The sequence below is a fragment of the Oncorhynchus mykiss genome, chromosome 1 (assembly GCF_013265735.2).
Source record: "Oncorhynchus mykiss isolate Arlee chromosome 1, USDA_OmykA_1.1, whole genome shotgun sequence".
NCBI classification, from domain to species: Eukaryota; Metazoa; Chordata; class Actinopteri; order Salmoniformes; family Salmonidae; genus Oncorhynchus; species Oncorhynchus mykiss.
Window position 1 is genome coordinate 66,214,152 of NC_048565.1, and position 14,429 is coordinate 66,228,580.

General features: G+C 42.3%; 1 protein-coding gene across 1 annotated transcript in view; it reads right to left on the reverse strand.

Annotated features, from left to right (window-relative positions):
- Window positions 1-1,117: 1,117 nt before the first annotated feature.
- Window positions 1,118-14,429, reverse strand: part of pkdcca (protein kinase domain containing, cytoplasmic a) — a 35,454-nt gene continuing 22,142 nt past the window's right edge. The window contains exons 6-7 of the mRNA XM_021608363.2: window positions 3,368-3,541; window positions 1,118-2,936 (exon numbers count right to left, since the gene is read on the reverse strand). Coding sequence (XP_021464038.2) covers window positions 2,851-2,936; window positions 3,368-3,541 — 260 coding nt within the window. The 3' untranslated portion in view covers window positions 1,118-2,850. The remainder of the gene's footprint in view (window positions 2,937-3,367; window positions 3,542-14,429) is intronic.

Below are 14,429 nucleotides of genomic sequence, written 5' to 3' on the forward strand. Positions count from 1 at the left end.
ATGCATCACCGTAGGGATGGTGCCAGGTTTCCTCCAGACGTGACTCTTGGCATTCAGGCCAAAAGGTTCCATCTTGGCATCATCTGACCAGATAATCTTGTTAGTCATGGTCTGAGAGTCTTTAGGTGCCTTTTAGCAAACTCCCAAGCGGGCTGTCATGTGCCTTTTACTGAGGAGTGGCTTCTGTCTGGCCACTCTACAATAAAGGCCTGATTGGTGGAGTGCTGCAGAGATGTCTGTCCTTCTGGAAGGTTCTCCCATCTCCACAGAGGAACTCTAGAGCTCTGTCAGAGTGACCATCGGGTTCTTGGTCATCTCCCTGACCAAGGCCCTTCTTCCCCGATTGCTCAGTTTGGCCGGGCAGCCAGCTCTAGGAAGAGTCTTGGTGGTTCCAAACTTCTTCCATTCAAGAATGATGGAGGCCACTCTGTTCTTGGGGACCTTCAATGTTGCAGAAATGTTTTGGTACCCTTCCCCAGTTCTGTGCTTCGACACAAGCCTGTCTTGGAGCTCTACGGACAATTACTTTGACCTCATGGGTTGGTTTTTGCTCTGACATGCACTGTCAACTGTGGGACCTTATATAGACAGGTGTGTGCCTTTCCAAATTGTGTCCAATCAATTGAATTTACCACAGGTGGACTCCAATCAAGTTGTAGAAACATCTCAAGGATGATCAATGGAAACAGGATGCACCTGAGCTCAATTTCGAGTCTCATAGCAAAGGGTCTGAATACTGTAAATAAGGTATTTCAGTTTTCCATTTATTTATAACTTTGCTAACATAAAAAAAAACAAGTTTTTGCTTTTTCATTGTGGGGTATTGTGTGTAGATTGATGAGGGGGAAATATATTTAATCAATTTAAGATAAGAATGTAACATGACAAAATGTTTTCCAAATGCACTGTATATACTACATAGGGTTTTTCTGTAATGAAATAAAAAGATCTGTAACTCAAATAATCACAGACACACACAGAGAGAGAGAGAGAGAGAGACACACACACACACACAGAGAGAGAGAGAGAGAGAGAGAGAGAGAGAGAGAGAGAGAGAGAGAGAGAGAGACACACACACACACACACACACACACACACACACACACACACACAAATGTCTTATACAAGTTTTGTATTTTTCCATATAAAAATAGCCATCTCATCATTGTCATCATTATATACATCAATGAACAGCCCACACAGTGTTAAAGCTTTTGTAGAATTCACTTTTGGTTAAAAAAATTCACAATGTTCTGCTTTCACTGAAAGCAAGAGCTCTTTGATACTTGTCTGATTATTTATCTAAAGGTTCATGTCACATTTCCTTAGGAAATTAGAATAGATGGAGATTACTTCCTGCTGTGTTTGCTCTAAACCCAGGGTCATATTCATTAGGGCAAACCATTGCAAAGCGTTTTGCAACAGAAAACGAAAATTAGAATTTATTTTGGACAAGTTTGGGTAATCCCTTCCTGTTTTAGTCCCTTTTCTTCCGTTTGGTGCCTAATGAACGCGACCCAGGAGTGGGACAGGAGCCAACACACACTGTCCTCAATAAATACAAAATGATCAAAAAAGTGACCCTCTCAAGGAGGTCACTACACTACATTACATTTGGTCAACATGCAAAATCAACAATGACACAATATTCCAAACAAGTCCATGATTTTTCCATACGAGAACAATGCCTTTGTGTTCATCAACATAGGATTGAAATAAAAGATATTTGATCTGATAACTCAGCTGTTACAATCCCCTGTTCTATAAGAACAGATTCTTCAGCCACCAAGACGTGGAAATCGATCGCTTATTGAGTTGCTTTTTGAAAGCATAGAGAACCCCTGTTTGACTTAATCGAAAGTGCTGTGGATCTAACACAAGACCGAGGAAGGGAAAGGAAATAGAGAGAGAGAGAGACGTCGGAGAATAAAAAAAAAACAAGAGCTTATTCACTGACTAAGACGTCACAGTAACACTGGAACATCCGTCCTTTGCCAATACCTTTGTTAAAGCCTGAACCTTAGAATAAAGCCTGAACCTTAGAATAAAGCCTGAACCTTAGAATAAAGCCTGAACCTTAGAATAAAGCCTGAACATGGCATGGAGACGCACTATTGAACAAGTCCTAGGGCTCGATTCAGTCTGTATCGCTAAAATGTAAAGGTAATTTCCGATTGAGCCGACATACGCAGCCTTTACCGGGAATGCAATCTCCGCTCACGCGGGAACACGGCCTTTCCATGTAAATCACGCTATAGCACTGACCTTCAGCGATACAGATTGAACCCAACACTAATTTGGAAGTTTTTCTGGAATGTGTTTGTTGAGTACCTTTCCTATGGTTCGATGGTTGGCTGATGGTTCGTACTGAGGCCGCCTCGAAACCTTCACAGAATGATGATTAAACACTCTACAGTACCAGAAGGAGATCCTTTTGACCAGATATGTGAAGGTAGTTTAGGGGGCACAGGAGGGGCATTTGACCACAGGGGTACATTCTCACCCCTCTTAGCTAGGAGGGTAACCTCAGCATACCCTGAGCTAAAAATCTGCACAACCCGAAAAATAGTCACGTTTAAGCATTGAATGGAGGACAGATCATCAACATCTATGTTACGATAAATGTTCTCCTTGAGTTATTATTGCACTTCAGCAGGAGCTGGTTTGGGTTAGCCTTCTTTATGGCCCGTGGAAGTTCACACTGGAGGGCGTGGTCTAGGATCCATCTTACACTCCCTCTGCCCGACCCATCCAATGGGGTGGCTCACTATTCTGTGAGGGCATGCCCCAGGATCAGGTTAGCCAATCAGAGGAAGGTTTGGTAGTTAAGTCTCCTCCCTCTCCTTTGGTTCAGCTGCCCACTCTGACGTAGGTGACCTGTCCTTTGGCAGAGTTTAGACTGGCAGGGCCTGTCTTGAAGAATACAAGCTGGTGACCTGTAGACAGAGAAGAAGAAAAAAAGTAAACGTGAATAAAAAGTAGAAAAGTAGGAGAGACCGTAAAGTTGAAGACTTTATGTTAAATGAATGGAATGTACCCTAGCACGTGCTTCCCTTTTACAATGTATGGTTGGTTAATTGCATGAATGCGATGACAATCGTACAATGCCAGAGATGCGGTGAGAGATATACTGTATGACAGGGGAGGAGAGGATGAAGAGTGAAGAGAATGAACATGAAAGTGCTGGCCTGGTTCAATAACGATTAGTGATTGCCATGCTGATGTGCCCCCTTCAGACTGCGCTCCAATTAAGTGTGTGTGTGTGTGTGTGTGTGTGTGTGTGTGTGTGTGTGTGTGTGTGTGTGTGTGTGTGTGTGTACAATACAATGATAACACTGTAGCGTGAACACATTCATTTAACTCTTACCTGTCCAGGTTGTCTGATTGGTCAGTACAAATGCTCGGCACTGGGCGTGGCTCTCACATACACCAATAGCCTCTGTGATGCTGTAGACTGACAGCAGACATCCATCGTGCTGATAGGATGGCCAGCAGCGGTAGTTCTCCCCGGGAATAGAGGCATCCACTACACGCTTATAGTCTGGAGCGGAGAAGGAATTTAGTTAGCAAGGAAGGGTGTGCGTGTGTGTGTGTTTGTGTGTGTGTGTGTGTGTGTGTGTGTGTGTGTGTGTGTGTGTGTGTGTGTGTGTGTGTGTGTGTGTGTGTGTGTGTGTGTGTCTGTCACTGGCAGGGTGTAGATGCACTGAGGGTCCTGCACGCGTGTAATGAGGTAGGTCATTGTGTGAGCGTGGGGGCTCTGTTTTGTCTGTCTGTCAGAGGGAGTGCAATGGAGCAATTGGGGAGTGAGAGGCTGACATGTCTTCTGTGATCCTCGACGCCACCCCCCCTCTCACCCCCCCCCCCCCCCCCCCCCCCCCCCCCCCCCCCCCCCCCCCCCCCCCCCCCCCCACACACACACACACAGACACGGCACACACACACTCACCCTCCCCTTTTCCTATCTCACCCTCCCTTTGCCCCACTAACTGTCTGACACACATTGTAAAGGCCACTTTTCTACAATGGTTGCCACGGCAACCACGACCCTGGGCAAACTGAACTCAGGAGTGACAGAGAGAGCAGAAGAGAGAAAGGGGGGAGAGAGAGATAAAGGGAGAGTGGTCTGAAGGGCCCAGGAATGAGGACCACACTAGAATACCTCTCAAATTCTTTCTATTTGTCTTCTCTGTTTTTATCATTCTAATCCTAAATCTTAAACGGGACCACTTTAAAATATTATTATATATACTGTATATATATTTTTTAACCTTTATTTAATTAGGCAAGTAAGTTAAGAACACTCGGCCAATTGTGCACCGACCTATGGGACTCCTGATCACGGCCGGTTGTGATACAGCCCGGGATCGAACCCGGGTCTGTAGTGATGCCTCTATCACTGCTATGCAGTGCCTTAGACCGCTGCGTTACTCAGGATCCCGAAAATAGAAAAGGGCGATTGATTTAAAACATACAAATCAAATGGGATTACATTTTGAAGTAATACATGTGTAGACAGACCTAAGTTGCAATTTCAATGTACATTTACCATGGCAATATAGTAACATAACTTTCATCAAATTGTATAATAGAGTGAATGAAAAAAGATCAAGACTGTTTTAACCAGATTCAGAGTTCCCCTGAGGATCCACTAACAATATACAGATGAAGTCAGAAGTTCACATACACCTTAGCCAAATACATTTAAACTCAATTTTTCACAATTCCTGACATTTAATCAGAGTAAAAGTTCACTGCCTTAGGTCAGTTAGGATCACCACTTTATTTTAAGAATGTGAAATGTCAGAATAATTGTAGAGAGAATGATTTATTTCAGCTTTTATTTCTTTCATCACATTCCCAGTGGGTCATAAGTTCACATACACTCAATTAGTATTTGGTAGCATTGCCTTTAAATTGTTTAACTTGGGTCCAACATTTCGGATAGCCTTCCACAAGCTTCTCACAATAAGTTGGGTGAATGTTGGCCCACACCTCCTGACAGAGCTGGTGTAACCGAGTCAGGTTTGTAGGCCTCCTTGCTCGGACATGCTTTTTCAGTTCTGCCCACAAATGTTCTATAGGTTTGAGGTCAGGGCTTTGTGATGGCCACTCCAATACCTTGACTTTGTTGTCCTTAAGCCATTTTGCCACATCTTTGGAAGTGTGGTGGGGGGGTTATTGTCCATTTGGAAGACCCATTTGCAACCAAGCTTTAACTTCCTGACTGATGTCTTGAGATGTTGCTTCAATATATCCACATAATTTTCCTTCCTCATGAAGCCATCTATTTTGTGAAGCGCACCAGTACCTCCTGCAGCAAAGCACCCCCACAACATGACGCTGCCACCCCTGTGCTTCACGGTTGGATGGTGTTCTTTGGCTTGCAAGCATCCCCCTTTTTTACTCCAATCATAATGCTGGTCATTATGGCCAACAGTTCTATTTTTGTTTCATCAGACCAGAGGACATTTCTCCAAAAAGTAAGATCTTTGTCCCCATGTGCAGTTGCAAACCGTAGTCTGGCTTTTAAATGGTGGTTTTGGAGCAGTGTCTTCTTCCTTGCTGAGCGGCCTTTCAGGTTGTGTCGATATAGGACTCGTTTTACTTTTGTACCTGTTTCCTCCAGAATCTTCACAAGGTCCTTTGCTGTTGTTCTGGGATTGATTTGTACTTTTCGCACCAAAGTACGTTCATCTCTAGGAGACAGAACACGTCTCCTTCCTGAGCAGTATGACGGCTGGGTGGTACCATGATGTTTATACTTGCGTACTATTGTTTTTACAGATGAACGTGGTACCTTCAGGCATTTGGAAATTGCTCCCAAGGATGAACCAGACTTGTGGAGGTCTACAAATTTTTTTTTTAGGTCTTGGTTGATTTCTTTAGATTTTCCCATGATGTCAAGCAAAGAGGCACTGAGTTTGACGGTAGGCCTTGAAATACATCCACAGGTACACCTCCAATTGACTCAATTGATATCAATTAGCCTATCAGAAGCTTCTAAAGCCATGACATAATTTTCTGTTATTTTCCAAGCTGTTTAAAGGCACAGTCAACTTAGTGTATGTAAACTTCTGACCCACTGGAATTGTGATACAGTGAATTAATTATAAGTGAAAGAATCTGTCTGTAAACAATTGTTGGAAAAATGACTCTTGTCATGCATGAAGTAGATGTCCTAACCGACTTGCCAAAACTATAGTTTGCTAACAAGAAATTTGTGGAGTGGTTGAAAAATGAGTTTTAATGACTCCCAACCTTAGTGTAGGTAAACTTCCGACTTCAACTGTACGTTTGTCGACGAACAATAAATAAAAGCAAAAACATCAATCTAAAATAGGAAACAAATGAACAGTAAAGTCAATAGAATTAAATAGTTTTCCTTTGCCCCATATCAAACTACTGCTGGTAGCCAACTGTTAATAGCTGTATGTTGTACAAATTCAAAGTCTTTTTCTCTATAATGAATAACCTGTTTTAGTGTCCTGGGTTTTATGCTCAGTAGAGCAAGTCTTATTTCTCAGAGTGTTCTCACGTGGAACAATAACTACATAGACATACTGTACAAACCAGAGTACATTACTGATTAAGCCCGACCAGACATGGTTAGCTGGATCTGAGATGGAAAAGATCCTATTGAGTGCATGGCTACCTGTGGAACAGTCTTTGCAACTTAGATGCAACTAACCGTATACAAGTATCAGTAAGTAGTTTGAATGATCAGACTTCAACAATGTATATGATACTTTGGAATATGCACATAACACGGTCATGCTCTGGATTTTAGTGTTTTCTACAGCAGGAAAATAATCCTGCAGCAACAGTAAATGTGAATTAATATGTGGATTATATTAATGGACATTTTTGTAGGGGCTGATACATTTTTTGTGAGGGAAAATCAAGTCTTCAGAAGCCTTTTTAAACGTCAAATACACAACGAGTTTTAAATTCCCTGAAAGTTCTCCTGCGACAGGGTGATCAAATTAAGATCCTGCATATGTAGCTTGATTGATGTGTGGCAATTGTCATTCTCACGAAGTTAAGTAAAATAAAACACAATTGTTCTATGCTACTTTTTCTAGTGGTTAGAAACATCACTGACTATGATTACAGGCCATTGCTATGCTGGTCTTAGGATGCTAATAGTGAGGTTTTCCTCTGTCTCATCCCAAATGGCTATGATTACACTGTGGTTCTAATGGATAGAAACCACACTCTACACAGTCCAGTCAGCAGGATAGCCATGTGTGTGTGTGTGTGTGTGTGTGTGTGTGTGTGTGTGTGTGTGTGTGTGTGTGTGTGTGTGTGTGTGTGTGTGTGTGTGTGTGTGTGTGTGTGTGTGTGTGTGCACGTGCACGTGCATATGTGTGTGAGTGCATGTGTGCGTGTGTGTGTGCGTCTGTGTGTGCTTGTATGTGTGTGCTTGCATGCTTGTGCATGTATGTACAGTGCCTTGGGGAAGTATTCAGACCCCCTGACTTTTTCCACATTTTGTTACGTTACAGCCTTATTCTAAAATTGATTAAATATTCAAAAATGTTCATCAATCTACACACAATACCCCATAATGACAAAGGGAAAACAGGTTTTTAGAAATTTTTGCAAATGTATTAAAATAAATAACAGAAATACCTCATTTACATAAGTATTCAGACACTTTGCTTTGAGACTCGAAATTGAGCTCAGGTGCATCCTGTTTCCATTGATCATCCTTGAGATGTTTCTACAACTTGATTGGAGTCCATCTGTGGTAAATTCAATTGATTTAACACGATTTGGAAAGGCACACACCTGTCTATATAAGGTCCCACAGTCGACAGTGCATGTCAGAGCAAAAACCAACCTATGAGGTCGAAGTAATTGTCTGTAGCGCTCCGGGTCAGGAATGTCTCGAGGCACAGATCTGGGGATGGGTAACAAAACATTTCTGCAGCATTGAAGTTCCCAAGAACACAGTGGCCATCATTCATAAATGGAACAAGTTTGGAACCACCAAGACTCTTCCTAGAGCTGACCTCAGGGAGGTGACCAAGAACCCGATGGTCACTCTGAAAGAACTCTAGAGAACCTTCCAGAAGGACAGCCATCTCTGCAGCACTCCACCAATCAGGCCTTTATTGTAGAGTGACCAGACAGAAGCCACTCCTCAGTAAAAGGCACATGACAGCCCGCTTGGGAGTTTGCTAAAAGGCACCTAAAGACTCTCAGACCATGAGAAACAAGATTATCTGGTCAGATGAAGCCAAGATGGAACTCTCTGGCCTGAATGCCAAGAGTCACGTCTGGAGGAAACCTGGCACCATCCCTACGGTGATGCATGGCGGTGGCAGCATCATGCTGTGGTGGTATTTTTCAGTGGCAGGGACTGAGAGACTAGTCAGGATTGAGGGAAAGATGAAAGGAGCAAAGTACAGAGAGATCCTTGAGGAAAACATGCTCCAGAGCGCTCAGGACCTAAGACTGGGGCGAAGGTTCACCTACCAACAGGACAATGACCCTAAACACACAGCCAAGACAACGCAGGAGACAAGGTTCTGAATGTGTTTGTGTGACCCGAACTTGAACCCGATCGAACATTTCTGTAGAGACCTGAAAATATCTGTGCATCAATACTCCTCATCCAACCTAACAGAGCTTGAGAGGATCTGTAAAGACGAATGAGAGAAACTACCCAAATACAGGTGTGCCAATCTTGTAGCATCATACCCAAGAAGACTCGAGGCTGTAATCGCTGCCGAAGGTGCTTGAACAAAGTACTGAGTAAAGGGTCTGAATACTTATGTAAATGTGATTTTTTTTTTTTAAATGTATGTTTAATAAATGAGGAAAAATATTTTTTAACTGTGTGCTTTGTCATTTTGGGGTATTGTGTGTAGATTGATGAGGGGGAAAAAAACAATATAATCCAATTTACAATAAAGCTGTAACGTAACAAAATGTGAAACAAGTCAAGGGGTTTGAATACTTTCCCGAAGGCACGGTATGTGTATGATAATGAATGTATGTATGTACTGGTTAGTATGGCTCCATGAATCAGCAAATAAATCATTATTTCAATAACCTATAAGTTGTGATTTTAACTGAGACAGCATTCATGCTGTACATGAAGCAGTTTGAGCATCTGTACTTCCTCTACACAATCAGGATCCACTTTTCCTATCTTCTGTGGGTTTAACTAAGCTTCACAGGACTGTGACAATGGGCCTAATGAGAAGGGCAGCTCAAAGCAAGTCCCCCCGCTCCTTTAAAAGCCTCCCAGCCTATGAAGCATGAATCATTGAGTCCAGCTTTCTCTTTCTTTTACTTTCTCTCTCCGTTACCTACTATGTTTCTGTACTTCTCTTTTTTTTTAAGTGTCATGCCTGGCTGGACCAGGAGTAGTCCTGGTGATTTACAGGGAGGGTTTACATGCCTGTTTGAAGAGGAGGAAGAAAGATGGCCTTTAAATGGAGGGAGGGGGGAAAGGAGAGTATTTCTCTCCAGGCACACCTGTCCGCGATTTATTATGTGGAGGTACACATATGCACACACACACACGCACGCACGCACGCACACACACACACACACACACACACACACACACACACACACACACACACACACACACACACACACACACACACACAAGCTGGCCCCCCTGCATGCGTGGCAGCAGACAATCAATAACTACAACTATTGGACACTTTATGGCCATATTTAAATGCTTAACGTAGCTCTCACTTTCTGCAAATGCAGGACTTAATAGCTCCAGGAATGGCATGACAGGGAGAGGGAAGGGGAGGGATGGAGGAATGAAGGGAAGGAGGGCGCAAGGAAGTAGGCATGTCCATGTGTGTAATTGCAGAAAAATCACATGATGCAAGGCCACATTCCACAGGGAAGCCCTGCATGGGCGAACACTTCCCCAGCAAACACATAACGTTCTGAGAACCATATGTTTCTTAGAGCTTGGTGAGAGCGTGGTTGTCCTATGGTTAGTTTGCATACAACTAGGGCTGTGGCGGTCACAAAATTTAATCAGCTGGTGATTGTCAAGCAAATAACTGTCAGTCTCATGGTAATTGACCGTTAATTAACTTATGCACATTTAGCATCTCCTGGCTTCCACCTCAAGCCACTGATGCAGACCTTTGGAACATCTACATTTTAGTCTAATAAATCCATGTAATATAGTCTACACCTTCACAATAAATCCATTATTTATTTTAGACAGATCTAAAGAAACATGATATGAAGAAAATATAGTATATTTCAGAAGAACAGAATAAGATACTGTGAGTTGTCCTTATGTTAGGTCCTGATCTGGTTATGCCATATGCTACACTGGCTCATTTAGCAGACAAGATTTGTTTAGAATTCCATGGCATTATTTTATATTATTTTATAGTATGAAGAATAAAATTTAACAAAGCTGAATAAAATGGAAAGGATATTTTCTCCAAACGATTTGAGGGAATTCGCACATGTGGCTACTGTGTTGAGCAGTTAAAAAATAAATAGATATTCCAATATACTTAATTTAGAGTTATTAATGTAACTTTAGTTGTTATACAAACGTTGGGCTATATGTTTTGTTTTTTCATAGGCTGCATGATGAGATTCTAATGACGATTTTTTTTTTTTTTTTTTTACCTTTATTTTACTAGGCAAGTCAGTTAAGAACAAATTCTTATTTTCAATGACGGCCTAGGAACAGTGGGTTAACTGCCTGTTCAGGGGCAGAACGACAGATTTGTACCTTGTCAGCTCGGGGATTCGAACTTGCAACCTTTCGGTTGAGTAAAGTCGCTTGAAAGGCAAGAGCTCTGCTTAGTTTTTTGCGCAGGCTGTACACACTTCATCAGTCTTTCATTCACATTTTGAGAATTTCCCGGCGGCATCCCCTTTGTGTGGCCATAATGCACCCTAAAAAAATCCATGCCTTTTGCAGCCCTTCTCCCTGAGTGCATGCCCCGAAGCACCTCTCACTCACATGGCTACGGGTCTTTCTCACAGGCTACAAGTGAAGACAGACACATCGGGAACGCAACTGCACGCATCCTTAACCAATTCCGAGGTGCATATTGAAGATGTTGGAAAAACTGTCCACATTTACTTTTCGTCAGCCAACAAGATGAGTAGGCCTAACGAACAGCAAAAACACTAGCCTATGTCAATCTACTATCCCCCAGTACAAAGGTTGACCTACTCTATTCTGTGGGAGAAATAAATATTCCAAACATAGTCTGGGACAGTGGTGGGATGCGATAGATCCCAAATTAACACAACCACTATCATCAAAAAAACATTTTCAAGCAATGAGGCTGACGCAACAGATCAGAACGTTTAGCTTAAAATGATGCTAAACTATTAGGCTATTTATTCACATTATAAGCGCAAACGCAAGGGAGTAGGCTATTAGCGTGAAAACACCATTATCAAAAGTGACTACAAATGTGATTATGCATGTAATGTTTTTATTATAAAGGTGCATTTTTAAGGTGAAAATGATCTTCCCCAAACTTGAAACTCACACGCTGCGTATGTATGCCAGTTAGGATCTACACCCCTTGTAAAGCAGATTAATGTGCTTCATTTTAAGAAGTTATTTGTCCACTTTAGTTGTGATACAAACCTTATCAAAACATACTGTATAGGCCTATGGTCTAGGCTTCATAAGGTGTGCGGCTATGATTCGATAAAGTCACACAAAAAAGGCATTGTTTCTTGCCTTACGCTGGCCATCATTCAGTGATAGGCTAATATTGTCATCCATCAGACTATTCTTGAATGAATCTTGTCTTTACATATACTAAATAATAGATTTAGAATGGACCATTATCATGCACCTGTTTCTAAACAGGGGCAGGGGAAAAAAATACATGTCATCTCTGCACTTAAATAGCGAATGGAGGACGCTTTTCCCAGTGGCTTATTTTCATGCCAGCCAGGTAGGCTATACTACTGTTGTAAATAGAAGCAATGTGCTTAATATTAGGAAAGTTGAGAAATAAATATAGTAGGCCTAGCCTATAGAAAGCTGATGGAATCCTCCTATTTTTAATAGAGGCCATCAACTGTTTTCTTGCGCAATTGCATAACCTATAGAAATGTTGCGCAACATGAGCTCATGACCTCTCATGAAGTGTTTGGTTAGATTTCCAATTACATTTGCATTGATGTCAAAGTGATTAGAGAGTGCTGAGTATCAGGCAGTTGGCAAGTTTGGTAGGCTACTAATGACCAGCAGCAGCATCAGAGTTTGGAGAAGCCTAATTACCGTGACTAAACGGTCACGTAGTATTTGATTGCCTTCAGGTGTAGCAGTGATACGGTCAACGCAACAGCCCTACATACAACCTTCCCACAACTTTCTGGGAATGGTGCAGGATAGTTGCTTGGCTTTGGAACATTCTCAGTTTCTCTGTATTTCATTACTTTAACAGAACGTTTCCTAAAAGTTCTAGGAATGTTCTCCAACTGGTTTGGCATTGGGAATGTTCTGAAATAGTTCAGAGAATGTTATGAAACAACGTTCTTCTGTGGGAATGTCAGTACTTCAGCATAACGTTTCCTACGGGTTCCCTCATGGTTCTATTCAAAGTCATGCTCTCAAATTGTTCCAAGAACGTTAAGAAGCAACGTTCTTCTGTGGGAATGTCAGTACTTCAGCATAACGTTTCCTACGGGTTTCCTCATAGTTCTATTTAAAGTCACGTTCTGAGAAAATATACAAATGTCCATAAAAACCATAAGGAAACATCAGTAACTTTCAGAAAACGTTCTATGCATGTTATTTAAAAACATAAACATACTTTCTCCATCTTGTTAAGGGTGTTCAAATGTGTTGGCCACACCTGATCTTAATGAGCGCTTGTTTAATTTGAAATGTAGTCTGTTTGAATAGACTAAAATGAACAGCATAACATCATGGCATGCTAGCTCCATCCTGGTGGTGCAGTGGACTAATTACATGGCTAGAGAACAGAAGATTATAGGTTTGAATCTCACTGATGCCATATAAAAATGTGTGTTGCATGATGCTTAAGGAAATGAATTTCTATGTGTCCGATCTGTGAGTTCAAAAGAGTTAACTCAGAATAAGCTAGCAGTGTTTTAAAAAAATCTTATTGAAACATTCAGTTTAAGGAAGTTATTAAAAAACATCCAAATAACCTATAATTACGTTTTCACAGTGTTAATAAACCCTCACAGGAAAACATTCAAGGAACCAGAGTAAAACATTCTCAGAACCTCCTGCCAACCTAAAAAATAACATTCCCAGAAAAGGCTAAATTGTCACTTCTGTTCTCAGAACGTCTTAAAAATATTCAATTTTACCATTCAGTAAATTAATGGCTTTGTTCCCACAACCAATGTGAAACCAAAAGCATACGTTCCCCCAACTTCCAAGGAACCAAATGTGATAGCTGGGTAGCCACTGAGAAAAACCCTGCCTGTGTTCCTGTGTAATAGTTATAGTAATAGTGTTCTGTGTCAGTGAGAGAGGAGCTCAAGGTGCGGACTGGGGAGTGAGAGGCCTACTGGAGCAGCAGTGTCTTTGTGAATAGCTAAGCAGACCCAGTTGTGTTGGGCCCTTGGGCTGCGAACACTCGTCAGTCAACAACTGTCTGAATCTGCTTTACACTGCCAATGGAGGGAGGCGATTCGACACGAGGGAATGGAGAGAGAAAGAACATGTGAAAGTAAATGAAGAAGAGCAAGGGACACCAAGTCAACATTAGAAAATGAAAACTGCCTCCTCCAGATAGAGGAATGGAGAAAGGTGAAAGGATAGAGAAGGAAAGATTCCGAACATACAGTAGATGAGAACTGAGCGGGAGAGAGGGAGAGCTCACTCAGTCTAACCTCCTCCCCCCCCCAAATGCACCCTGGGATTACCAGAGCTGTCCGTCTCTCCCATCCCCCACTGAGTTCCCTCCCGTTATATGAAGTGGAATCTTTTTAATCTCATTCCATTTGTCCGGAGCATATCTGATCAGACCCCTCTTTCTCTCCTTACTTCACCCCCCTGGGCCTCTAGGCGTACTCACCTACACACACACACACGCACGCACACACACGCACACACGCACGCATACACACACACACGCACGCACGCACGCACACGCACACGCACACACCAGCCCCTCTAAGGGCAGTCCATATATGGCCATCTTCACGGGCCCTCCAGTCTGTTATGTGGCAGTTCCAACCCCAGACTTAGGCATTAGTGTGTCCGTCGAGGGGATAAATGCCAGTAGCCCAGACATATAGCCAATTGAAAGGGGTAGTCCAGGACACAGAAAGCCCAGGGGAGTCCAGCCAGTTATGCAACTATATTACCGTATGAGCTGATATCTAGCACAGTGTGTGTGTAGGATGCACTGCTGGGTTTAATTACATTAGACTGTTATCTTACACAGGAATGCATGGGAACAGAGGAATGA